We start from the raw sequence: 26,749 nt of genomic DNA, 5'->3' as shown, positions 1-26,749 counted from the left end.
GTGGCGGTGTAAGCTGCGCAGACCTGGCAGACACGTTTGCCAATCCAGAAGAGAACCACAATCAAAGAAACGTGCCTTTTATTCATATCCCTACGCTAGCCTTGTGTACGCCAAGCCAGCCCACTTCCCTAAACATTTGGGGAGAGGGGGGAGGCACGTACACACTACCATTCCGTAATCTTCCCTACTGACTGTACTATCATGGTTGGTTGCGTCCACTGTCCACTTCACTCAATTGACCATCAGAGTATGGTGACATGTACATATCTGTGCTCTGCATACTCATGTCTGTCCGGCACATCCCCTCAAGACTTTGCATTGTATACGTTTATAATCGAGAATTACTTACCACCTTCGCACATACCTTGCTCTCATCTCTCCCTGCATTCTGCATAGTGAGGCAGAGGTGCCATGCCATGTTTAGTTTGTATACATGGCTAGCCATGGTTCCCACAGTATGTAGTGTCATTGTGTCTGCTACGTGCACATGTTGTTTGTCATGTTGAATGTCATTATATAAGGTAGTGTTTTTATTCACGAGCAGTGGTTTATTCCATTTACATATCGCTGTCTTAAAGAGCATACTAAAGTTTTCCGCACAGTTGAATACTGCAACCACAATGGCAGTCATTCATTACTATCCAAGAATGTCCAACTACATGACACTTCTAAGCTTACAGCCCCCAACCTTGCGTCCTTTCTTAAAAGCACGCCAACTCCCACAATCCGACTAACATTCACACAGCTTTCTAACTTCAGTTATCTGCTTCTCAATAACATACACTCCTACGGAATGTGAGCTGGCATACCGCATGTCCTTACTGTTTCAAACACAGTAACTTCCTGTGGCAATATCTATTCCCACCCACACAAACTAACTCCCAAACTTCAACGTGGCCTTCAATTCCTATTTTGAAAACACATTTCAAGAAACCAACCAAACTAAAAGCACCTTTGTTCAGAACAGAAGTCTCCCTCACTTCTGCAAAAGAAATTTATTGACTGCAGATACCGCGAACATCAAATAAAATACAATCCCTTTTAAACACGAACCGCCAATTACACTTTGTGAATTGTTACATAATTTTGAACACATGTTACACTCAAGGTCTGGCACACATTTTTAACTTGGTCTCCTACAGCCTTCTAACACGCTTTCAAACTGTTCTTCTTTTAATAACAGACTACATTCAGCTATCTTTCGATAATCTCTGGAATAACAGGAACAGTGCCCATAATCCTTGCACTCTTTGCGGCCATCCTACTACTAATTCTGCTTCAAGAAATGGCTACGCTCTCTATGGTAACAACTATGTCAGACAAAATATGCCTCTACACCAAGCTACATCCATGCGGTGAAAAAATGGAAAAACTTTTTCTGCTACCTGCCTCTATTATCGGAGCTAGCTACAACATAGCATTTATCTACACTTATGCAATATGTGTACAACCATTGTTTGATTGCAAAACTTGCCCATTCGACTGGAGAATGGATGTATGCCTTGCCAACATCTCAACAATCGCTCCAGATATCCAGCAGGTGATGGCGTATCTTGAAAACCATGAACGTGCTTGTTCTGGCAGCAGAGCAATGGCTAATGCAATGCAAAAAGGAATTGCAGCGGAATGGGATTTCTGCGCAGCCGCAAAAGATCTCCTGCAACGTGTGACGTTTCACAATATTGCAGATTGCCTGCCCATTAAAATTACCGCTCCAACATTCGAGGAACATTACTGTCCCTTCGAGGATATGAATTGGATCGCTTCGCTTTTCTAACAAGATGGTAACAATAGCCTCTTGGAACATTACTCATCTCAAGCGGCTGTAGAGCTTCGGGGCTGGAATCTCCAAGACTTGTAAGAAACTCACATTATTCTTGGATGGATTTTTTTCCATCGTTTTTGAATTTTTTCTTTGTATTTTTTATAATAACCTTCAATCCTACTACTTTGATATAATAACTTTCTAAGTATACTCAGACATTTGAACTCTATCCTCATTATTACCCCTTACGTCTGTAGTCTAACTAGGAATCGGTGATGTATGGCATATGCAAATACGCTATTTACTTCCAAAATTAACCTAAACTCAACACCCATTTAGAAACCACGTCTATTCTTTGTGCACACATCTCTCTGCCTGCCTGTTATTCACAAAGCCCTTTCACACAATTTTACTCAAAGTCAGCCTCTGCTCAGAACCTCACATTAAAAATGTAAAAAGAAGACATTGTTTAGGAACTGGTTGGACAGTGTGGCAATCGTACACTACCTTTATTTTAATTATACAATGTATTTATTCATGTCTAATAGCTACTCTGTAGGTCACACACAACTGTAACATACAATGTGCAATTCACTGATGCAGGAGCTTCGATTTGACTACAGCAGAGGCGATTGGAATTTGTCTAAGCTCGATGCCTTAGCTCTCTACACAAGAATGTTTTCCTCAAAGTTCCAATGTGGGTAGAACTACTACCAATTCTGATACGCACCACATTGAATCTACTGTACAATAGATTGCTAACTATTCTACTGTTGATAATTTTCTGTTATAAAAAAGCACTGTCAAGGTACATAAAAAATTTGATGACTATATTTAGCAATTTTGTTTTTTATTTATTTATTTTCTTAAATGATACATGTTTTAATCGTATCCTACCTTTATTTTCTTTATAGAATGTAGAGTCTTTCAAGTGTAATAGCTATTGTTTATTTCACATGCAACTGTAACATGTAATATACAATTCACCGATGCCGGAGCTCACAACTTACAGTCACAGTTTCATCCTCGAGTCTTCATACCGGTACCACTAAGTACTTTGCCTCCCACTCTCGCTGTACTCTAAACGCATACTAACACCACCTGCACAGATATGCTACAGCACCCACTATACTACAGCTCCCAGAGCACATCACTTCACAGCACTCAGCTCACAGTTTAGATGCACGGTTTCATCCCCGAGTTTAGCGTTACCTCACCTCTGCACCTTCTCACTCTAGACAAAACAGCACTTTCACACCGGTAAGGGTATATACGTTGCTGCTGCCAGTATACTACAGAACACTCAACTCACAGCTTAGGCACACACTTTCATCCCCGAGTGTACTGGCACCTCACCCTCCACACCATCTCGCACTGGGCAAAACAGTACTTTTACACCGGTTGGGGTAAATACTTCACTTCGGCCAGTATGCTACACCGCCCAGAGCACATCAGTGTACAGCACTCGGCACACAGTTTAGGCGCACTGTATCATACCTGAGTTTAGCGGTACTTCACCTCTGCACCATCTCACTCTACACAAAACAGCACTTTCACACCGGTAAGTGTAAATACTTTGGTTCTGCCAGTATGCTACAGACCACTCAGCTCACAGTACCGGCACCTCACCTCAGCACCATCTCACAGTGGGCAAAACTGCACTTTCACACCATTAGGGATAAATAATTCGCTTCACACTCCCTCTATAGCACACCCTACCCACCCTACAAACCTAACAGAGCTTCTACCCTCCTCTTTCCCACTTTTTTCCTCCCTTTTTCCCCTTACTTGCTTCAACTGAATCACAAAATGGCAGCCAACACTTCCTAGTTACAACCGCTCGCACCACTCGCAGCCTATCAGCAGCAAGCTCGTGCTTGTAACGCCTTAGCCAATCAGATGGCAGAATTCCCAAATATCGATATCTGTACATTTGGGGAATGAAACCGACGTAGTGAGGAACAGCCAGCACAGGTGCTGAGAGCACCACTCACCCCATAGTGTCAGTAGGTCATCATCATAAAATAAATACTGCAAGCTTAAGAAAGAGCAAATGCAGCCAATTTAGTGCTGCAGCATTCTCCCCCACTAGGACCACGTACCTAGAGTGCTAGGACCAGTTTCCTCTTACAGATCCAGAGAGAGTTGCACGTCCCAAGAGGCAGACTGCCACCCCCATAAAAGCAAGGAGGGAGACCCTAAAACCCCACAGTGATCCTGAGTTGCACCTTGTCAAGGAGAAGAAAGGAATGGAAGAGGTTGCCGATAGGATTCATTAAAGCACTCCAACCTCCACTACCATCCACAAAATGGCTGATGCAGATGCAAGAAGACGTTGAGCCCTTAAGCCAGGATAATGCCCCTCCAATGTGGTGTGCCTCAGGGCTCCTCCCTGAGCCCCACATTATTTAATATCTATATGTCCACATTGGAGGAGGTTATCACCCCATTCGGAGTGAGCGTCGTCAGCTACGCTGACGACACGCAACTAGTGGTGTCTCTGTCCCACCCCAGACAACACACAGCTGACCTATTCAACTGCCTTACGCAGGTCCACCGCTGGATGAATAGATCAGCCCTTAAGCTAAATGGGACGAAAACTGAGGTCCTTCTGCTTGGTCCAAAAGGAATCTCACTTTCCCCGGACATCTGGCCAGCCTGTCTGGGCCCTCCCCCTGAACCTAAAACAGAGGTAAAAAGTCTGGGTGTTTGGATCGACTCTGATCTTTCATTTAATATTCAAGCTAAGAAGGTAGTCGGGACCTGCGTTGGTCTCCTAAAAACTCTGAGGAAAGTCCTGCCCCTCCTACCCCCCAAGTCCCAAAAACTGTTAATCCAAGGCCTTATAATATCGAGGTTGGATTACAGTAATGTGATTTATCTGGGCGCCCCTGAAGCGACCCTCAACAAGCTTCAGAGTATCCAGAACACCGCTGCCCGGATTATCACAAACACCCCGGCCAGAACCTCGGCTAAACCTGCTCTCAAACTCCTCCATTGGCTCCCGATAAGGGAGCGAATTAAATTCAAGGCCTTGTGCCTTGTCCATAAATCACTGCACAATCAAGGCCCCCCAGTCCTTAGCAAATTCATCACCCCCTATAAATCTACAAGATCCCTCCGCTCAGACGCAGAAAACTTCATTAACGCCCCAAGATTCAAGAAAGCCCGATCAGGAGGAAGACGTTTTTCGGTCCAGGCTGCACGTCTCTGGAATTCGCTCCCTCGTGACCTACGACTTGAACCACAATATCTGCGCTTCAGGAAGCAGTTAAAGACTCATCTCTTTCCCTAATCATATCTGTCTGCCCTCTCCTTATTCTGTATCTTTGTCCCTCCCCACCTCCTTCTTTTTCTCTTGGTCCTTGGCCCACCGTACTTCAGAATTAGGGTCCCTAGCGCTGGGATACCTCTGGGTGACTACGCGCTTTACAAAAATAAAATAATAATAATAATAATAATAACATTTTTGAGTGGTCAAGAAGGAAGAAAATGTGCAGTCCTACAGACACAACAGAGCTGGCAGAAGGTCCCTTTGAGGAGAACTAATGCCACGTGGCCTGACATCACTTTGCGGCATGTGCAGAGAAGACATGCAATGTGGCTGAATGCCACATCACACATCGAGCAAGAAGAGAGTGAGGCACAATGCCACATTGCAAAAAAGTGTGACAATCCTGTCACACTGAAGAACCGGATGACCACAGGTGCGCCTGAGAGATCAACAAGGGGATTAGAATGAGGACTCATGCCACTACTAGAGTGCATCTGCAGACACAAGCCAGCTACCGAGTGGGCCGACATCCCTGGAGACAACTGAATGGTAAAACCACATGTAAGCCGCCTGCAAGCACAAACAGCTTCTCTCTCCCCATGCTTCCCAGTGCGACCGTCAGTTCCCAAGCATCTTGTGCTTTAGCCAAATGGCATCCTTGCTCCCAACCACATATGCCAAGGGAGAAGAACAGCACTTGCAAATACACTGCTGCAAAGTCCCTCCAGTCACCTTCACTCCTAGCGAATTATTAACACCTGCCATCCAGGTCTAACTGCAACAAAATCATCATTGCCTGAACCAACGAAGGAGCTTCTCATCACCAGGTGGCGCCTTACACTCACAAAACATCAAGGTACCAACAAGGCATTCCTGGCAACATGAGGGACCAAGGGTCCGGAGACTATCTGACAGTCCACCACACCTGGCTCCTGTTGGTAAGCACACCGACCATGAGTCATCCACCCTTGTGTTTGCGTCAAGGACTTAGCCATGATTCTGTCAGCGAACCTGCAGCGGCCCCCAGGCAGCCACATGCAGCCTTGCACAGTCCATGTGGTCCCGCGGCAACCCAGGGAAAAGGACATTTCTGCACACAGGTATCCTGGTGCAAGAGATGGTCCTGTCCATGGCTGTCCTGCGGACTGTCTCTCGAGGCTGTGAGACAGTGTTGTTTTAGTTGTTTTTTTACATTCCCACCAGATGGACTTTTTTCTGCTTTTCAATAAAGTTTGGGAGGAATGTAGTGTCCTGCTTTGCTGGTTCTAGCGTCTCAGCAGGCACCAGTTTACCAGCCACTCCTTTGAGGGCTGGTCCTACACCCACCTCAAACCCATCCAACACAGGTGTCACCGGTCAGGTGGGCCTGCTAAATAAATGGCCGGAGAACATTTGCTAGCGGTCAGTTACTAGTAACCATACTACTGTGTCTGTGTCCATAGTTTTTAAGTAAGTGGTCCTAGAGCCACAACTTTGCATGTGTCTATGTGGTTTGTGAAGAAATTGGCATACGTGAAGAATTTTAATACAGTGCACAGCAAGACTCATGTGGTGCATAGGACAGAGATAGGTAGATCTTCCTTATACACACGAGCCTTTCAGTGCCCTATTGTATTCATTTGAGCTCTTGCCACACATACATTCTTCATCATGCATTTAAGCATACACACTCTCCTACAATCACAAACATCAGGGGTGGCCTTAGGCATCTGCAAGCTGTGCACCTGCACAGGGCCACCACACCCCAGGGGCCATCACGCCAATATATATCCTTAATATAATAATCCTCCTAGGATGGATACATATATGCGTGGCGGCCCCTGGCAGGGATTTGGCGGCCTCCGGCTCTGTTCCATTTCCAAGCACCCTGACACCTCCTCTTCACTGGCCTCCGTGCTCCGCCCCGCCAGACCACCTCTTCCGGGGCCCCCTATCTACGCTCTCTGCCGAGGGTCGCCCTGAGCCTAGAGCCGACCCTTCAAATGTGAACGCAACCCTGCGTTCACATACATGTTCATATACAAACACACAATGTGTACTTAAAAGGCTGCTATTTACAGCTATCTTTGGCATGCAGGAGATTCAGGTTTTGTGGAATGAGTAACTTGTTTATTCACATATTTACTTTGCAGACAGACGTCTTCGAAGTTCGGTACATATTCGACTATGATGGTTACTCTTATGTGAACTAATTTTGTCTTGTGATTGCAGACATTTTTGTCTGTCATCTTGGGAAGGTAGCACTATTTTAGAACATGCTAAATCTGGTGACATGTACAATGAGATTTCAATGAAGTCTTTACAATACACCATGCAAGTTTATATGCTGCTGATTATTTATTTTATTAGGACTCAGTATTACCTACAAACGGCGAGGTAGGCATCATTTTCTTTAAACAGTGGTATATTGTGTAATAACTTGAGCATATACCATTTCAGAGAAGCAAAGCAGTAACATATTCACAACACATCCATTTCCAATTCCAGAAGCGTAGGATGTTCAAGATGTTTCGTCATCGGGTCGTTAACTTCATTTGGGTGAGGGACAGGCAAGAATGCAGACATAGTTGTCACAGAACTCTAACTCAGTGTCTGTAGAGGATTCCCCCATAATTTCCAGAAAGCTGCAAAATTAAAAAGAGAGAGTAAGGAAGCAATAATGTATTGATTGGTTCAGAATAGAGTTTATAATCACTTGAGGTATGCTAGACGTTTTCTGCATTGTCCCCGGCAATTAGAGTGCACCCATGCTCTCAATAGGTCACAATGCACAGGCATACACATCTTCAAAATGCTGGGGACTCACTGGGACCATTTTATTACCTTACTTTCTTTTGCATTTTGATCTTCTCCTGTCCGAGCTTTGTATTGTACAAATTAAACTGCCTCAAATCTTTATTCATAGATGTCACACCACCAGAAATCGGTGTGTTTTAAATATGGTCAACCCTCCTTCATTCTAAAACTCCTATCTATCTATCTATCTATCTATCTATCTATCTATCTATCTATCTATCTATCTATCTATCTATCTATCTATCTATCTATCTATCTATCTATCTATCTATCTATCTATCTATCTATCTGTCTGTCTGTCTGTCTGTCTGTCTGTCTGTCTGTCTGTCTGTCTGTCTGTCTGTCTGTCTGTCTGTCTGTCTGTCTGTCCGTCCGTCCGTCCGTCCGTCCGTCGTCCGTCCGTCTGCCTGTCTGTCTTTTGTTAAATACATATATAGAAATTAACACACATACATACGCACACACTTATTGATGATGAAAGTAAAAGTACAAAAACTAACATTTAAAAACAAAAAAAACATGACATTCACCAGTTATATTCTACTGAGCTAACTATAACTTGTACCTCCACCATACACTGGTTAAGACTGGTTAAGACCTCACCTATTACATCACCCATGACATGTTAAATGACATCCTTGATAATCTCACTGATAGCATCTTACATTACATCATTGATGACTCGAAGTGGACAAGCCACTAAAAGCTCGAGCTAGGCTCGAGCCTGAAGCCTGGCTCTGGCTCAGCTCGTGGTCATGTTGGAACCTCAAATCCATAAGAAGATAACCTTTCATGTGGATTCTGCTTGACTCCCACTCTCTACACAAGATTAGAAGTTGGCAATATATTCTGCTCAACTGGCAGGATTGGGGAAATTTTGACCACTTTGCATTACGCTTGTAATGCTGAGTTCCGGTCAAACTCAGTCAAGTGTAGCATATTTTTTGCTCTTGTGTGGCTCGAAAAGGCTAAGTTGGCAAGTGCGAGTGAGCAGAGATCGGATTGGCTGACAACACTTCAACCACAAAGTGTTGGCAGCCATCTTGGGACTTGAACTGTAAAAGCAATGAAAAGGAGGCAGGGAAGGAATGCCCTGACCCCCTAGTCCTGGCTCTGGGGTAGTTTTTTGCCGGAAAATCTTGTCCCCAGGGCCTGCCAACTCCCCGGGGCAGGGTGATATTGTTTTAACTGGAGGGGGTTTTTTGAGAGCACCAGGGGCCACCAACTCCCTGGGGCTTTATAAGAAATGGATGGGGGCTGTGCAGTCCATCCATTGCCTTAATGGGCCCTGGGACCATCATCTCCCCAGGGCCACGAATCACAATTAAAGTGAGCCATTTACTGCCCTGGGGACTGCCACCTCCCTGAGGCTTCAGTATAGGTTTTAGACAGAGCTGGCTGCAAGGCACCCCTCCTGGCCCGTTCTCGAGGACCATATACTCCCTGGGGCTAGCCCCGAATAAAGGATGGAGGAGGCCCTGAATGGCCCTGGGGACCGCAATCCCCAGGGCTGGTTTTCTAAGTCCCGGGGTGCCCACCACTGGGACATATACAAAAGAAACAATTGATGGACGGAATGCTGGATAATGCAAACATTCACCCCCAGTCACAAGGATCTGGGTTTAATCCATCAATCTTTTGCTCACCACACCACCCCAGTTTGGACCCAACCAAATGCAAATTAGTCTTGACCTTGTTCTTTATGGGAACAGTCCAACCTGAACTGCCAAACCTGGTCTTCCCTGAACCCGAAACAAGCATGGGGCTGGTTTCAGAGCATCACCCTTCATCAGCCAGGCTAGCTAGGATGCTTGTTTCCAGTCCACGGCAGACCTGGCCTGGCAGTTCAGGCTGGACTGCTCCCATTGTGCGGAGGGTCAATACTGATTTACATATGGCTGGGTCCAAACTGGAATGGCATGGTGAGCAAAACAACAATGGATTTAGGCCCAGTTCTCTGTACGGGGGTTCCGCATTGTTCTGCATTCTGTCCATCAAATATTCTTTTTGCATTTGTCACCCGAGTGAGACGAGTATGCCCAGATGTGAGTCCCGTGCTCTCCATGCTAATGGAGTCAAGCTATCCTGGTTGATGAGGGCTGAAAGCCCAAAACTGGTACTACAATGCCTGTTTCCAGTCCAGGGAGAACCTGGCCTGGCAGTTCAGGCTGGACTGTTCCCATTGGGCGCAGGGTCAATACTGATTGGCATATGGCTGGGTCCAAACTGGAATGGCATGGTGAGGGAAAGAAAATGGATTTAGACCCAGATCTCTGTACTGGTGTGATTGTATGACATTGTTCAGCATTCTGTCCATCAATTGTTCTTTTTGCATTCACCACTGGGACATAGCAGTGTACTTTCGAGAGCAAGCTATAAGACCTCTCTCAGCAAACAGGAGCAGGAAAACTGTTCTCACAGTTGGGAGAAGTCTTTTTATCTGTTGAGATAAAAAAAAAATGCTCCCGCAAACAGGTAGCTGTATTTTTTGCTGCTTCCTACGAGACAGTGTGGGCATTAAGGCTCCCCACGCAGTCCCCAGCATAGCACACTGGGTGGGCTACAGGTCACCCAGGATGAGGAGGCCCATCCCCGGGAATGAGGTCCCTAGGGCCAAAATCGATATGTTTGGGCCACGTGGTCCCTCATAGGAAGGAGTATGCAAAATTCTTCCTGTCTTTTGCCTCGATGATGGATGGCTTAACAAAAGGGACCACAGTGTGTTTCCTGACAATGTTGGTGAAGAGTTCTTGATGAAGAGGAATATGAGCAGGGCTGGGCGTCAAATTTCACTCCACTTGCATAGTTTGTGGAATTGGCAACTCTGCCTTCTGGGGAAAGCTAAAATCTTGCTATCTTACTTAAATATAATGTCTCTTTAACCTTTGTATTATGAGTGAATTTTGTAGGTTTTAAAGTCTTAACTTATGATGTTCTCATCATACCTACCCATAACGTCTATTTAACTTATATTTTTTAGTTAATTTATGTGTTTTTTAATGTAAAGAAAGATCGTATTACCATACCTAACTATAACAACACATGTTTTTATCAGTTAAGTTCTGTTTTGTTGAACCAATTCCATCGCTGATAATGGTCATATTCACCCAACACCCTCGCTGAGCATAGTTGTTTACCATTCAAAGCATGTGGTTGTACCTGTGCTAAAATCCACGCCAATGGCTAACCCAAGGGGTCTGCGTACAACCAGATACCCCCGCCCAGCATTTTCCTTTCTTGTCTGTGTTACAGCAATACTGTAGAAGCTTCAATCAGTAGTCTCATGGTACTACCTACATGGCTGCATTGGGTCCTGCAGAATTACTGCGGGACTCACGGCAAGAAAAAAAATAGTTTGCTACTAAAATGGGTTGCTTTTGAAACATCAGTAGGCATTAGGGGGTCAGGCTATCCCTACCCTGCTCCCTAGTCCCTGAGTCCTGCAATGTTGGCGGCAATTTTATATTCATATTGCAACCAGCTAATCAGATCAGCCAGTCCTACTGGAATATAGAGATCCTATGGGCTCCAAAAACCTGACAGGACATAAAGCCCTCTTAGCCAATCAGATGTTTCTAAATTATGAATTTACAGTACTGTGGGAGTTTCACAGGACCTACCGTTACATGTATCTACTTTTTTACACCTCCATGACCACCCGAGGGTCTCTTTAAACACAAATTTTCCAAAATGGATTTACACCAAATAATGAAAAGTACACTTTCTGAGTACATGTCAAACTTTCTGCCATGTTTGTTATAATTCTCTTTAGCCGTTACTTTAACCTTTGTTTCGAAAGACAATGGTCCCAAACAACAATTCTAATATCAAGGCAAAAATAAATATAGACCGAAATTGGAATCTATATTAGATGTCCATCCGGACAATTTTAATAGTTAATACAGTCGAATGTGGCAAAAGTATCAAACAATTTCCAAGTGGGACACAAGCCTGTGTCCAACTACCACATATAAACAGACATAGAAAAAACAAACAAATACAAGGCAAGAAAAAAGTCTGTAAATTAGTCACAGTTAAAACAGAAAATTAATAATTAAATACACTTTCTGTGATTTCGCAATTAAAAGGTGTTCAAATCATCAAGTGTAAGCTGTCGACGACGTTTCGATCCCTTTTTAATACGGGATCATCATCAGGACACATTAATACATGCCTTTACTCTTTTAGAACCAACCTTTTCTAAGGGTACTGGACAAAATTGCCAATACATACAATAATCTGGGCAGAATATTATCTCGAGCGCACTCCCTATTCGTTTTCGGATGCGCCAGGCCCCCTATTACGGAGGTTTTCATTTTTTCGAGAGGATTTGACCCCGAAATTGATTTAGCATGGACTCGGGCGGATGTTCCATTCTTCATAACGACGCGTACGAAAAACACCCCCCCCCCTTTTCGTCATTCTATCGGAATGCACCACAGGACCACTTGTACCCACACTTGATACCATTGTTCTACCATCAACCTTTGGAGCCTACTATTGATTCTGCCCAGATTATTGTATATATTGACAATTTTGTCCAGTACCCTTAGAAGAGGTTGATTCTAAAAGAGTAAAGGCATGTATTAATGTGTCCTGACGATGATCCCGTATTAAAAAGGGATCGAAACGTTGTCGACAGCTTACACTTGATGATTTCAACACCTTTTAATTGCGAAATCACATAAAGTGTATTTAATTATTAATTGTCTGTTTTAACTGTGACTAATTTACAGACTTTTTTCTTGCCTTGTATTTGTTTGTTTTTTCTATGTCTGTTTATATGTGGTAGTTGGACACAGGCTTGTGTCCCACTTTGAAATTGTTTGATACTTTTGCCACATTCGACCTTATTTACTATTAAAATTGTCCGGTGGACATCTAATATAGATTCCAATTTTGGTCTAAATTTATTTTTGCCTTGATATTTGAATTGTTGTTTGGGACCATTGTCTTTCGAAACACTGTATACTTCCAAGGTCCCAGGCCTATTGCTACTTTGGGTTCCCCTTGTTCTGTATAACGTTACTTTAACCTTTGTCCTCTTTCTGTGAATGTCTAGGGTTTCTTTAGCATAAAGTGATATTTTTTACTATATGTAATATCAACGCCCACTGCGCATGGATGTGTGGTTGGCCACCGGGTCGGGCCTGCGGCAAGGCCCTGTATCCAACCCCTCATTGGTGCCCAACCCCATGTAGAGCACTGCTGAAGGCAGTGAGCAGCTGGTGATTGTGCATCAGGCTCTACACCCAAACCCCCAGTGCACACTGCTGAAGGCTAAGTGCTGCTGGGGGTTCGACAGAGGGCCTAGTACCCAAAACCACACCTGACTGTCTATATATGGGCCAACCTTTTTCAAACATTTCCGGTGGGTGCCCACCAGAGGTACCCACACTGCTGGGACTGTCTGGGGCCACAGAAGGAGCCCTGTGGCCCCTACAGCCCCAGCTGACTCCCCCTAATAGGTTGCTGGCAGGAACCAGCACCTTTTCTTTGCTCCTGCCAGACGTTAGCAAAGTTCTGTTTTCTGCTCGGTGGAGTACATGAAGGGTATGACCACACCCTCCCAGGCAGGGAACCACAGTGTCCTGGGGGTTGGTACCCAGGACAGTGCTCAGTTATGGGCTCTGAGAGAAGGGGTCCCTGGAGCTATTGACTTCAATAGGGAAAGTACAGCCCTGCACCCTTAATTAAAATTAATTTGCCGAGAGGATGAAGTCCCCCTGGCCTTAACAGGTATAGGGAAAGGAGCTGCATACCCCCTTTCCCCTTCAAAAAACATGTGGCCCCGGGGAAAGGGGTCTTCAAGGCATGAGGAGGCTCTGGGAGAGGGCCATGTCCCCCTTTCTTTTTTTAAATATAGCAGCCCTGTGAGATGGGTGAAGAGACAACAACAGTCATGGGTTTCTCAGACTCGGTATTTTGTTTACCGCTTTGATCAGGAGACCGATGAGTTAAATGCCTAAAGTGAGGAGAGTCTTTGGTTACAGAATTCCCAGGATGCTGGGCAGTCACCATATGTGCCTTGGTGGATACCACACGAAAGGGATCAACGTCATAGGGAGCATCAGACTTCCTTCTTCATATCTGCAGGCAATCACATGATATCCATCTTTAAACATGTGGTTCTCTGCCCACCGTCTCTTGTCTGCATAGGCTTTCGTTTTCTGCTTGGTAACTGTTAGGCTTGGCATCTTTTGGCATGTTTCCCCAGTCCTTTTGTTTCTGGCCTCCCAGTTGTTTTTGCTGGTTTAGTGTCTCTGCTCACTTTCTCACTGTTCAGTGTTAAAATGCAAGTGCTCCTGTTGTAAATTATTGTTATGGATTGGTGATTACATGATTGATCATTTGATTTACTGGTCAGTCCATAGGACAGTGCACCTTGTGTGACCAGGGCCTGTAAATCAAATGCTGCTAGTAGGGCTTGCAGCACTAGTTATGCCACCCATACAAGCAGTCCTTCAAAGTTAACTCAGACCTGACACTGCAGGGTCTACCCGCTATTTGTAACTGCCATGTCGACTTGACAAATGCACCTACTTGCCAGGCCCTAACCTTCCCTGTTCTGATATGTGAGTCACCCGTACGGTAGACTCAAGATAACCCTGTGGGCAGGGTGCAGTATATATGAAAGGTAGGACATGCCCTGATGTGTGTCTGCCAAATTCGTTTTTCACTACTGAAAGGCTATCTGGCCCATAGGAAAGAATGGGAGTTAATTTATAACATCTTATAAATATAACTTCCTATTGGGACCAGATAGAAAAATACAGTTTTGTATGCCTGAACTCAGAATCTAAAGATGAATTTTTTTTAGTGAAGGTGATTTTTACATTCTGTGTTTGAAAATACCACTTTTAGAAAATAGGCATTTTCTTGCTAAGCCATCCTATGTGCCTCTGCTAGGATGTGTATTGACTGTCTGGCTTTTGGAGTGACAGGGGCTGGGGATGCCCAGTGGCTCCAGAGAGTCTCGATGAGTCAGAGCTGGGCTGAATACACCTGGGCTGCATTTAGAGTAGTGGGAGAAGATTCCCTGCACCTGAATGGGCCTGTTCTGCTACAGACAATGCTGTCTCGGCCTCCTGCTGGGAAGCTGGGCCAGAGAGGACTAAACTGGTTTGGACTAAGCACAGACACTATCTGCCTGAGAGGACAAAGGAATTTGGAGTATAAATATTGGGGCCCAGACCCAAGAACAAAGAACTTTCTGCAATTTCTTTTTGTGAGTTTCTCCAAAGGATTGATGTAGAACTTGTCCCTGTATAAGAACTCTCAGGAACAGCAAAGACTTCTTCCATCAGCACCGGGGACTGTGTGTTTTGTGCTGCAACTTAAGAAAAAGCAAACCGACACCATCTATGATGCCGCTGCCGACTCTGTGTCCTGAAGGCACCACAGAGGACACCGCCGCATGCCGCACCTCAACCCTGGCATCACCGATGACGCCACCTGATGACGCCACCAAGCCACTGCTTGCACTGCGACCTGTTGGCACCATACTTTGCCCGCCTCGGTTCACGACGCCACCGTGGTATCCCCGACGACACTGCTCCACACCAACATCGATGCGGCTGCTTGTATTGTGGTTCAAGGGCACAGTTCGTAAGTTATACAATGCACCGTCCTCATCCCACAACCGCAGTCTTGGGCTACCAATGCCAGCACCATCGACTCCAGTACGTCAGACAACAAAAGCACTCCAGCAACAACAACACCACTGCATGCACCGTGAACTGCCAACACCGTGACGAGCACTGCATCACTTCGCAAGGCAGCCCTGATCTCACGACACCGCTGGACGACTGTCACCGAGCCGCTGCCTCCACCATGACCTGAGGGCATCACATACCAGACCACTGCACTTCGCACCGCAGCCCCAATACCTGCCGACACTGGCGCTCCCGACTTCACCCATGAGGAGTTTGATCTGCAACGCGTTTGACTTCAAGGGCCTGACAACTCCTGCACCAACATCGAGAGGTTGCCGACACCCTGCATTTCTAAAGGTAGTGTTTTGCGGGTCTTCCCGACACCGTAGTTGGCCCGTGATGCCGCGGTCAACCAGAGCTATTTGGATTTGTTTTTCACGATGCCAGGATAGACCCAGACAGCGGTATCGACTTCAAGGAACTGTATTTCAAGTCTATTTTGAATATTGAAGATATCTGAGAACTCTATGGGGGATTTTTTTTATCTTTTCTGGCCTTGTGTTGGATATATAAAAATATTGGATTGTTTTCTAAACTGGTGTGGTGTCCTTTTGTAGTGTCTTCACTGTATTACTCTTGGTTATGTGCAAATGCTTTTCACACTACCTCTAAGATAAGCCTCACTGCTTGTGCCAAGCTACCAAGGGGGTGAGCAGGGGTTATTTTAGGAGTGTAACTCCCTTATCCTGACTAGCAGGAAGGGTCCCTACTGGACAATGGTGCAAACTCTTTCCAACTAGAGACCCCCATTTCTAACAGTAACTGCGGGGCATATTATCAACAACTAGCAAAATTTATCGCTAAATAGGCTTAGCAACAATTTTTTGGTATCGCCGAGCATCGCCGGATTTTATCGCAGAGATAACGTGCTATTAGCAACGCTTATCATCAAACCGATAAAATATCCGGCTCTAGCGGCGAAATGCGTGAATTTTGCTGGTAATTCAGCAATATTTAGGCATTATCGCTAATAGGGACTTAACCTGAATATCTACCTCCCATTGGATATACAGGCTAAGAAGTGGTCTGAGCAGGCGTTAGGATTTGGCGATATTCGTGCTTAGCGGGAATATTTTAATCGCTACACCTGCGTTGATAATAGGCGATTGCGATGCTAGCGACTGCTTTCAGTCGCTAACAGGTTGGGTACGCCCACTTTGCATGTCATTAGTGATAAATATCGCTGACATGCAAAGCAGGCCACAAACCGCTCTCTATCACCTAAAAGCTGTCGCTAACTGATGTTAGCGACAGCTTGCTAATAGGGCGATGAAATTATCGCCGATTTGCGGCCGAAAACGGTCGCAAAAGCGGCGATAATTTCATTTCGCCTGCCTTGGTAATATGCCCCCAAGTCCTTTAGGCAAGTAGTACTTTCACTGTTTTCTCGTTGGTTTGTCCAAGCAACTTAATTGTTATTGCTCTCCCAAACATCAAAGTAGCAGGACGTTCACCGGTGGTCGAATGTGGTGTTGAACTATAGGCTCATAGGGTGAAATTCAGTACAGTTTTCAACTTGAGTACTCATAACACGCTCAACGAGTCTATTGGCCTGCGGCTACAACGGTGGACTCTCCTGATGCTTTATGTCCATGGCTGGCCATTATCAGACTTCACAATTACAAGAATGCCCCAAAATGCAAATATATTATCCAGTTTTTCACTGACTCGTTCATGGATAGTGGATGAAATATCCTCTATGAGCAGTAAGTGGGAATATTCAACCACAATTATTAGCAAATTATGTCTATTATCAAGTGGACCAAAGCAATCGATGGGTAATCTCTTCCATATGTTGAGTCATGTTTGTGGAAAGGCAGTTGCATAGATAACAGGCCTTCATTTTCTTTTCTACTCACTCATCTAGATGTGGGAACCAAACTCGATCTCGAAGAGCTATTTTGGTGGCAATTATACCCAATGTCCTTCGTGAGCCACTTAAATCATTCTCTGTTGCAGAATTTCTGGAATTAGTATTCTCGACCATCGTAGCATGACTCCTTCCTGAATTATGGACAGTTTATCTTGAACGTTTTTGTATTTTTGATATTTCACCATCATTAGTGAGGGGTCGAGTGCGTTAGTTCCATGACTGATGTGTAATTATATCTTTCAATTTCAGCATGTTAGTATCATGACTTGAGGCACTAATAATCTGGGCTAACGATATAGCAGCTGGTGTATTTGTTTTGATGATAAAATTGATATAGGCCTCGGACGTCTTGGATGGAGTAACTTGATCTTGTATAGGCACTCTGGAAAAGTAGTAAACAAGATTCTGATCCTTTTCCGGATGATGCACAATGGCATAATTGAACTCTTGCAATTGTAATACCATCTTTCAATGTGAGGAGGCATCTCATAATCGTAAAAGGTTTTCCAGACTGGAACACATGGAAGTATTCACAAGTCCATAATACAGCTAAACTCTCTTTCTCAGGTTGTAATTAAGCAATTTTTTGTCTGGGACAAACTGCTAATGGCATATGCCACAATATGCCTTCGTGCATTTGGATGTCCATTGTGCTTTGCAAGAATAGCTCCTAACCCCACAGGGCTAGCGTTAACAACAACCTCTATATTTGCTGGATATCCAGCTAAACATTCCTTCATGCTACAAACACTCGATGCATGCTTTATCGCTAGAAAACTGTACCTCGTGCACATATGCCCCTGTCAATAATGTAATTGCTACCAGTGCCATAAATACATTAAAAGCTGCCCTGCTTAATTGTAGATCTCTACGAAAACACTGTTTAGAAATATTCCATCTACTTGAAGATGACAAAATTCACATCCTGTTTCTTACGGAAACTTGGCTGGATGAATGTTCAGATCCCGATATCGTTCAGGCCCTGCCACCCGGATACTCCCTTTCCAGATTGGACAGGAAAGATGGCAGAGGTGGGGGCATTGCCATTATCACTAAAGCCCCATTAGAATGTACCCTCTCTCCCATCTTGGTCGATCACAGTGAAGCGGCATCCTTTACCATCATTACTGGTCCGAATCACTCTTTTTCAGGCATTCTGGTGTACCGCCCCCCGGGAAGGCTCTATGACTTTACTCCTACTCTTATGGAAGCCTTAACCAATCTTGCACTTAGAAAAACACGAATTGTAATGCTAGGCGACCTAAACGTCCACTTCGACGACCCCCTCGATAAAGAGGCGGCTGACATTAAATCAGAGTTATTCTCTCTAAATCTAGAGTTAAAAAACACTGACCCATCACATCAGCAAGGTCATTTACTAGATCCAGTATTTGGAAACTGGAAGGGAGTTCAGACTTTATCTCCTCAGCCAATACCTTGGTCCGATCACTTCATAATTCCGATAGTATTCCAACTAGGAAAGACTGAGCAGCATAAACAAAACTCAGAGCATTTTAAACGCAGGAGATGGAAAAACTTCTCTAAGGATTCCTTCGTAAAAATCATCCATGATGCAGGCCCTCCTAAAGGATTTGATTGTGAGACAGCATATGCTCACCTACAAGACTGCATTACGAAAGCACTGGACACTACTGCTCCTATTCGCACAATCACTACCGCCACGAGAACAAAAAAAACGGCCCGTGGTTTAGTCAGGAGCTCCAGTCTGCGAAAACGGCTTGTAAGAAGCTCGAAAGAGATTGGCGCATTGATTTCTGCCCTGAAATCAAAGCCCGATATAAAGTAGCACAAAAAGAATATTATAAAAAGGTACGCCTATCCAAAGCATCGTACTACAATAACCGAATCTTGGAAGCTGAAAACTCCTCGAAGGAGCTCTTCCAGATCTACAAAGAAATCTCTATAGTTGACGCTAATCCTACTTCCCACAATGATTCAGTGGAAACCTGAAATAAAATTGCTAAGTATTTTTCTGATAAAATCACAAACATCTATGCGAATTTTTCTAACAATATAAAACCTGGCATTGACTTTGTAGAGAATGTAGATCACACACGTACTCAACCTTGCCTATGTGTGTTCTCTGTACCTCCTGCTGTAACTCTGATAAAAATTTGCAAAAGTATCAAATCTGGTTCTCCGCGAGATCCCGCGCCACCTAAAATTTTAACTGCGAGTCTCTCGGTCTTAGAGCCCCACTTTAGACACCTGCTTCAAATGTCTTTCTCCACGGCCTGTCTACCTGCAGACTGGAAAAAAGCCATAGTGTTTCCCATCAAAAAAAAAACCAACATGAGTCAGGACATAATGGAGAACTTACGACCGATCTCCCTGCTGCCCTATCTTGCTAAATTAGCAGAGAAAGTAGCTAATGCCCAACTTATGGCCCATCTTGAAGCCCAAAACGCCTTCCACACATCACAGTCGGGTTTTAGGCCAGGCTTCTCCACAGAGACAGCACTCTTGAGAGCTACTGAAACTCTGCGGGAGGGAGCCGACGAGGGCAAGACCATGGCCTTGATCATGCTGGACCTCAGTGCCGCGTTTGACACTGTAGCACATTCCATCTTGCTACAGTGTCTAAACAGAGCGGGGGTCACCAAAGAGGCACTGGGATGGCTGAAAGCTTTCCTTACCAACAGGAGCTTTCAGGTCCAAAGGGGAAGTTTTTTCTCGGACAGCATGACACTAGAACAGGGGGTGCCTCAGGGCTCTGCCCTGAGTCCCACCCTGTTCAATTTATATATGGCTCCATTGGCAGAGGTAGTCCAATCGTTCGGCGTAGAGCTTGTCTCTTACGCCGACGATACTCAACTTCTGATCTCCCTGTCCCAAGCTCCTTCCTCCGCGGCCGACAATTTTAAATCCTGCATGTGCAAGCTTGCGGCATGGATGAATGAGCATTGCCTCAAATTAAATGGAACAAAAACTGAGGCGCTAATAATAGGTGAGAACAACACAAAATGGACCAATGATTGGTGGCCCACATGTCTGGGACCTGCACCTACTCCCAGTCAGGAAGCCAAGAACTTGGGTGTCTGGATAGACAATAAGCTATCTTATGACAGCCATGTCAAAAAAACAGTAGGTAAGTGCTTTGGAGTCATGAAAACTCTCTATCGTACCCTGGATCTCCTACCGATGAGTTCCAGGCGTACCATGACTCAGGCACTTATTACTTCCCCTATAGATTACGGGAATGTGCTGCTGTCGGGCACTTCCAAAAAAAACATGAGGAAATTACAAGTCCTGCAAAATTCAGCTGCACGCCTGGTGCTAAGACTCCCCCGTAGAGCTCCGTCTAGACCTTCCCTGGCTGCCCTTCATTGGCTGCCTATTAGCAAGAGGATACTATTCAAAGCGCTCCTCTGGTGCCACAGGATTATTCATTTTAAAGCCCCTCCCTACATGTCTGATCTAGCTACACTCTACGAACCAAACAGATCCTTACGGTCTAAGGGAACAGGTCTGCTTAATACAACGCTCCCTAAAAGAGCTAGAATGGGAGGCAGATCCTTCCGCACTCTGGCAGCAAAAAAATGGAATACCCTTCCCATGCACATCAGACAAGATAACGATGAGGCATCCTTTAGAAAAATGTTAAAAACTTATCTTTTTACTCTCTAAATTATTTGTCTCTGGATCCACTTTGCATAAAACTCTCTCTCCACAGCGCGGGGACACGCCGGGAGGCGTCACCAGGCGCTTTACAAACCCCTATAATAATAATAAATAATAATATATGAAGATTTCGATTGAAGTGGGCAATATCAGCAGCACTTTCAATGGCTTGTTTAATTTTCTCAATACTTTTCAACCGTTCTTGCGACCACTAAAATGAAACATTTTTCTTCACCATAATGGTGCACTTACAGTAGCAAAGAACTAGATGTACAACCCTTACGTTTTGCGACTCGCAAATAGCGTTGCTTTGCAACTTGTAACTTGTGACTCGCAAAATACAATATACAACAGTGTCACAGACACTGTTAGCAATTCCTAATGGGGTCGCAAATTGCCTGTCTCATTAATATTCATAAGGCAGGTGCTATTTGTGACCCCATTAGGAATGGCTAGCACTTCCAAGGATGGTGGCCTGCTGGGGCCAGCAGACTACCATGTCTGTGACTGCTTTTTAAATGAAGCAGGCATCTTTTTCTTTTTAAATGAATCCAGGTTTCCTTAAAGGAAAACGAGATGCATTTAAAAAAGAAATATGAAACGTTTCTGTTTTATTTTTAGGTCTCGCCTAGCGTTGCAGCGCATGTGCTGCTCGCTTTGCGAGGCATGCAGTATATACTATAGCGGGGAAGCTCTCTGGAAGCTCTGCCCATTCGCTGCCCATATTTTTGATTGGCTTACATCCTAAATGCTGCCTGATATGTTTTAGGCTTGTTACTCTCTTCTCCTGATGGCCATGTTGTCATTTGTATCCTTCCATGGCTATTGGCCGCTTTACTCTATCACTATTTTCTGCCCTGTGTCCCCCCACTCCCTCCCGCAGTTCATGTCTTTTCACCCCACCCTCACCCCCAACTCTTGTTCGTGCCTTCTTAAATGCCCGCACTCCCATTTCTAATGCAATACGTCTTGCGTAAATGCGAGTTGTATTGCATTGCAAATGCTTGTTTTAAAGTAGTGCACAGTCATTTACAGGCAGGGATGACAAAGTCATAGTGTACGGGAAGTGACATCCATGGGGTGCGCAGGAAAAGAACCCTGGGTTGCTCCAGAAGTCTTGTTCTACGTGGAGCTCGAGCCAGCACGCTAATCTGCTCAGTTTAGTTTCCTGTTCCCACCCCCTCCTGTTGTCTGCGTTCCGTTTGTTCCCGCCCCCTTCCGCTGTCCATTGCCTCACAGCTCGTGGGCCATGGACGTGCTTTTGGTGACCGCTGTCATCACTGGTGATGGCCGCGGGTTCAGGTGTGTAGACAATGTCCTTGCGCATCTCATATACATTAAACCTACGGCGCCGGGTGCTGAGGTGTACCAACTAATGGCAGGAGCATATAATCACCACCAATGGCCACGGGTCAGGTTTACATACTAATGACATGCTCTGGGAGCATTTACCAAACCTGTGGCTCAGGTGTGCTACCTAAGATGCGTGCCTATGCACTCCCTTGTGCATCAATGGTGATGTCCATGGGTTCAGGTGTGCAGACAATGGCCTGGCGCCTCTCATATCCATTAAACCTATGGTGGCGGGGACTGAGGTGGCGCTGCCAGGGTGGAGGTGCCGATGAGGTCAGCATGTTCCACTATCTCACCAACTGCCCGTCCTGGGAATTTACTACAGTGACGCGGACACCGGGCTCTCGGTGAGAATTTCCATGGGCACCCCTGAAGATATCCACTCTGTTAGACCTGTCTGGATTTTTTGCGTAGTCCCTCCTCATTATTATTTATTTTGTCCCCTTTTTGCCCCTCATACCCTTAATAATTTTTGTGTCTACTACTTTTTATAGGTGTTGGTCAAGGGGATAGGTGTTCTTTTTCCCCTCATCATCTTTTACCTCAGGCCCAGAGGCCTGTTCTGACAGGGAAAGTTGGAACCACAAAATGGTGGCTACCAACTGCCCTAACTGCCAAGCCTAGAACTTGTCCATAGACTAGTATAGGGCGTTCCAGAACCTTCTGGTCCATTCTGGAGCACTGAGGGGGCAGCCTATATAAGGCGGAATGCTGGACAGCCATTTGGTCTGTCAGTGAGGAGCAGCTAGAGTGAAGGTTGAGGTCTGGCAGGGGTAGGATCCTGAAGGGTGGTTTCCTCTACAAGAGTAGCCCTCTGTCTAGGTTTCTTCCCCCCCCCATTTCCTGTTGTCCTAGCCAAGTTAGCCCATCCTGCTGATCCTGGGCAGATAGGTGAAGGGGTTAATTCTGGTAGTTTTGGAAACTAAGAAGAGCCCTGTCCTGGGAGCTGAATTAAGAGTTCCCCTGAGCCCCTAGTCTGTCCAGTAAGGAGGAATAGGGGGTTAGTGCTAAGAAAGTACATTTTGGCTTTATCCTGAAGGAGCCCCCCCCCCTCCTCTTCGTTTTAGTGAAGAAAGGAAATATCTTCACTGAACAACTGTAATATTTCCTTACCATTGACTGGTCCTGTGGCGTGTGGCAAGTCCCTCTGCCTGTTGGGTGGAAGGTGTGAGGTGAACTGGGAGCGGGACCTCTGAAACACCGAACGCGCTCTGTGCCAGCACCCTCCCGGGATCCACTGAGCCTGAGAAGCCTGGCGAGGCTTCCCTTTGTGAGCGGGACCCCGGGGGCGCCTATCGCGCTTGAGCCGCGTTGCCGGTAGCGACCCCGTCCTGAAGAAAGTGAAGGAGCCATTGCGCACGCCCCGTCTGATGCAGCTATCCCCGGAAGGAGGGGCAGAGAGGTGAGCAGGCCCGAGAGTGTAGCGTCTCTCCCTGGAGCGGGATCAGTGCGAGGCGGCCTCGGCAAGAGCGCTTCCGCGCATGCCCGCCGGAGAAGTGACTGCGGGGACCAGCGCTGAGGAGAGGCGCCGGAGAGTTCTTTAGCTGGCTGAGTAATCGGCTCGCTTCCTCCTGCTCGAGCGCCGCGCTGAGGAGCCGGCCTGGGCAGGGAGGGAGAGTTACAAGGCCCGGCAGAGGTCTAGGGGTTTTGTGGTGTCTGCCCTTATTATTTCCAGCGCGAGTGCAGCGCGGAGGAGTCGGCCTGAGGCGAGAGAGAGCCTCTTCAGCCTTGGTTCCCCGGGCCCTCGTGCCTGATAATCCTTTACCTCTGGGGCAGAACTATCCCAACAACAACAGTCACAAGTAAGGAGGTAGCTACGTGGGGGATTGTCTTCCACAGGTTTAATTGGATATAAATTGAGACTCTGACTCTGGGAGTACAGCGTCTATGAGGAATCCCTGACAGGGTTCTATATAAAGCTGACTTAAGTGGTGCTTAAACAATTTCTTTTTGAACAGGATTAGAAGAAGGACTGTAATGTTATCCCTGTAAAGGAAAATGTTGCTCTGATCTGTTTTGAGTGCTGATCTTGCCAAACTATAAAGTAATGCTGTGATGAGAGATGATATACAGTAAGCAGAGTACAGTAAATGCCTAACTGAGCTAAAACAAGTGTCAGAGTTACCTACCAGTTTTGGTTAAGTGATCTGTCTATTTTATAAATGCTGGTTGTTCATATGGTTTAGAACTTAAAAGTATTCTTGCCAAAATCCAAACAAACTGAAATGTAATTTAATAGTGGACTCTGAAAGTAAAAGTACAAAGACATTATTTTTATAAACCAGTCCGTATTTTTACAACAAATTGGTGTAGTGTCCTTTTTAAGTGCTGTTGCGTGGATTTACTGCTGGGTGGTCTGCAACCTTCACACTGTGCCTCTAGAATTGCATGTCTTACCCCTAGGCCAGGCTACCCTAGGTGACCTGGCATCTCAGGTTCTAACACACTCGTATTCCGGGTGGGCACAGCTGGGCCAACGCCACTCGAGTTCCACCTTCAACCCCTTACTTTTGCCAGCAAATCAAGCCCTAAGCTCTTTATGAATACTCTGAATCCCCAGACGCCCCTTTAACTCAAAATTATCCAAGACATGCAGGTCCACGATGTGCAAAAGGTAGGAAAAGGGATGGATACTCACTTGTTCTGAATTGTGCAATAATTCCCAGGGTGTAGTGGGGGGGCGGTGTTTGTGTATGTCTGTATATCTTTGAGAGTCTGGCTATATATTCATCGTATTGTAACATGTTGTACACTTTGGGGCAGGTGCGAGCATGCAGTATTTAATTGCGCGAGTATCCACCCTGTGTGTGAATATGTAGACGCAGTGTCCATGTCAGTGTGTGTCTGGTGTCCCATGCGTGCAGCGCTCCGAAGGTCAAAGTCCTGTGCGCAGAATTTCACCAGTGTTTAGGAAGCTGGCTCAGGACCCCAGGCACAGCTCCCGCCCCTCCCTCTTCCTCCAGACATGCCCTCTCACAGCTCTTGCTCTCACTCGCCCCGAGCCTTCCTTCCCTGCTATTACCCCGGTCACTCCCCCATCCTTGTTTTACCCTCCACTTCGGCACTTCTGGCTCTTGAATCTTCCGCCCCCTACTCCCTCCCGCCTCGTTTAATTTCCAAGCATTGTGGTTATTTGCTTATATACTTTCTTGGTCCACCTTTGTGTGCATTGTGTTGGAGCTTGTGCAACACTTTTACTTCTTTTCTGTTGCTTAAATGATCCGAAGGGACACAGAAGAAGGAAGGATAATATGGTTCATGGCTAAATACTTATAAGGTCCCAAAGGCGAGACCGATTGCACTGCAAATGCTTGTTTAAGAGTAGGCAGTGGTCCACGGGACCACTGCCCGCTTTTAAAACATATTTTTGCACACACTCACAAAAGGGAAGGGGTCCCCTGGGAACCCCTTCCTGTTTCGAGTGTCTTACTGATGAAGCAAAGCTTCGCATATTTTGCGGACTTGCTGTACTCAAGAACCTCGTTTATGTGTAACAAGATAATAAGTATACGTCTTACTAACATTTATATTAAGTTTGAGTAAAGTTTATGAAGCTTGCTTACGTGTATTTCTAATGCATTTAATCCGTGTACTTAAAATGGCCGCCGCTTGTATTTTTAGTTACTGCGCATGCGTCAGCCACACTCACGTGTCCTGACGCGTCTGCAGAAGTGGAGGGAAATTCATGTGCATGCATAATACATAGCTGTGCCCATCATGTGGTACTGCTCGTGCCACTGCTCTTGTGATTGTTTCCATGTAGCTAACATATAGATTGCATAAGTATATTTCTTGATGATAAGTTAGAAGTACAAACCCTGTGATGTGTTTTCATGATGACATTATTATGTATTAATTTGTTTTCGCTTACTTTTCATGTACCGCGGGGAATGGGGGTCTGAGGGAGAGGAGAGCCATATTGGAGGTCCCTTCTGCGCCTGCGCAACTCTCTGCGGCACAGTGGACCTTGACTGATGGAACACAGCCAGTTGGCAGTGATGGGCAAGATGCTCCTGAGAACCGACCTGAAAACTCGGCTGAACGGAGTCACATGTCCTTATTCAGAAACATTGTAATATTCCAACTGTATTTCTCTGCAATTTCTCATGAGTACCCCAATCTCTCTAGGCGGTACCCAAGTATGCAAATACAGGCTTGAAATATTGTATTGTGATTGGTGTGTTACCCAAATCCTACCTTAGGACCAATCCGAATTGAGGGATTCTGACACTTTGCAACATTGGGGGGTGGTACACTGCCCCAAAACGTATATCTACCCTGGGTTCACATGGGGAATGGTCCGACTTGTCTGGTTTAGCTGACCTGTCACT

The 26,749-nt window shown here is 45.5% G+C and overlaps 1 protein-coding gene across 1 annotated transcript in view; it reads right to left on the bottom strand.

Annotated features, from left to right (window-relative positions):
- Positions 1–7,395: 7,395 nt before the first annotated feature.
- The window catches only part of LOC144824808 (putative methyltransferase DDB_G0268948), a 529,359-nt gene continuing 510,005 nt past the window's right edge, over positions 7,396–26,749 (bottom strand). The window contains exon 7 of the mRNA XM_078683810.1: positions 7,396–7,663. Coding sequence (XP_078539936.1) covers positions 7,570–7,663 — 94 coding nt within the window. The 3' untranslated portion in view covers positions 7,396–7,569. The remainder of the gene's footprint in view (positions 7,664–26,749) is intronic.

The sequence above is a fragment of the Lissotriton helveticus genome, chromosome 3_1, assembly GCF_964261635.1.
Source record: "Lissotriton helveticus chromosome 3_1, aLisHel1.1, whole genome shotgun sequence".
NCBI classification, from domain to species: domain Eukaryota; kingdom Metazoa; phylum Chordata; class Amphibia; order Caudata; family Salamandridae; genus Lissotriton; species Lissotriton helveticus.
This window is presented reverse-complemented; position numbering and strand designations above follow the sequence as displayed.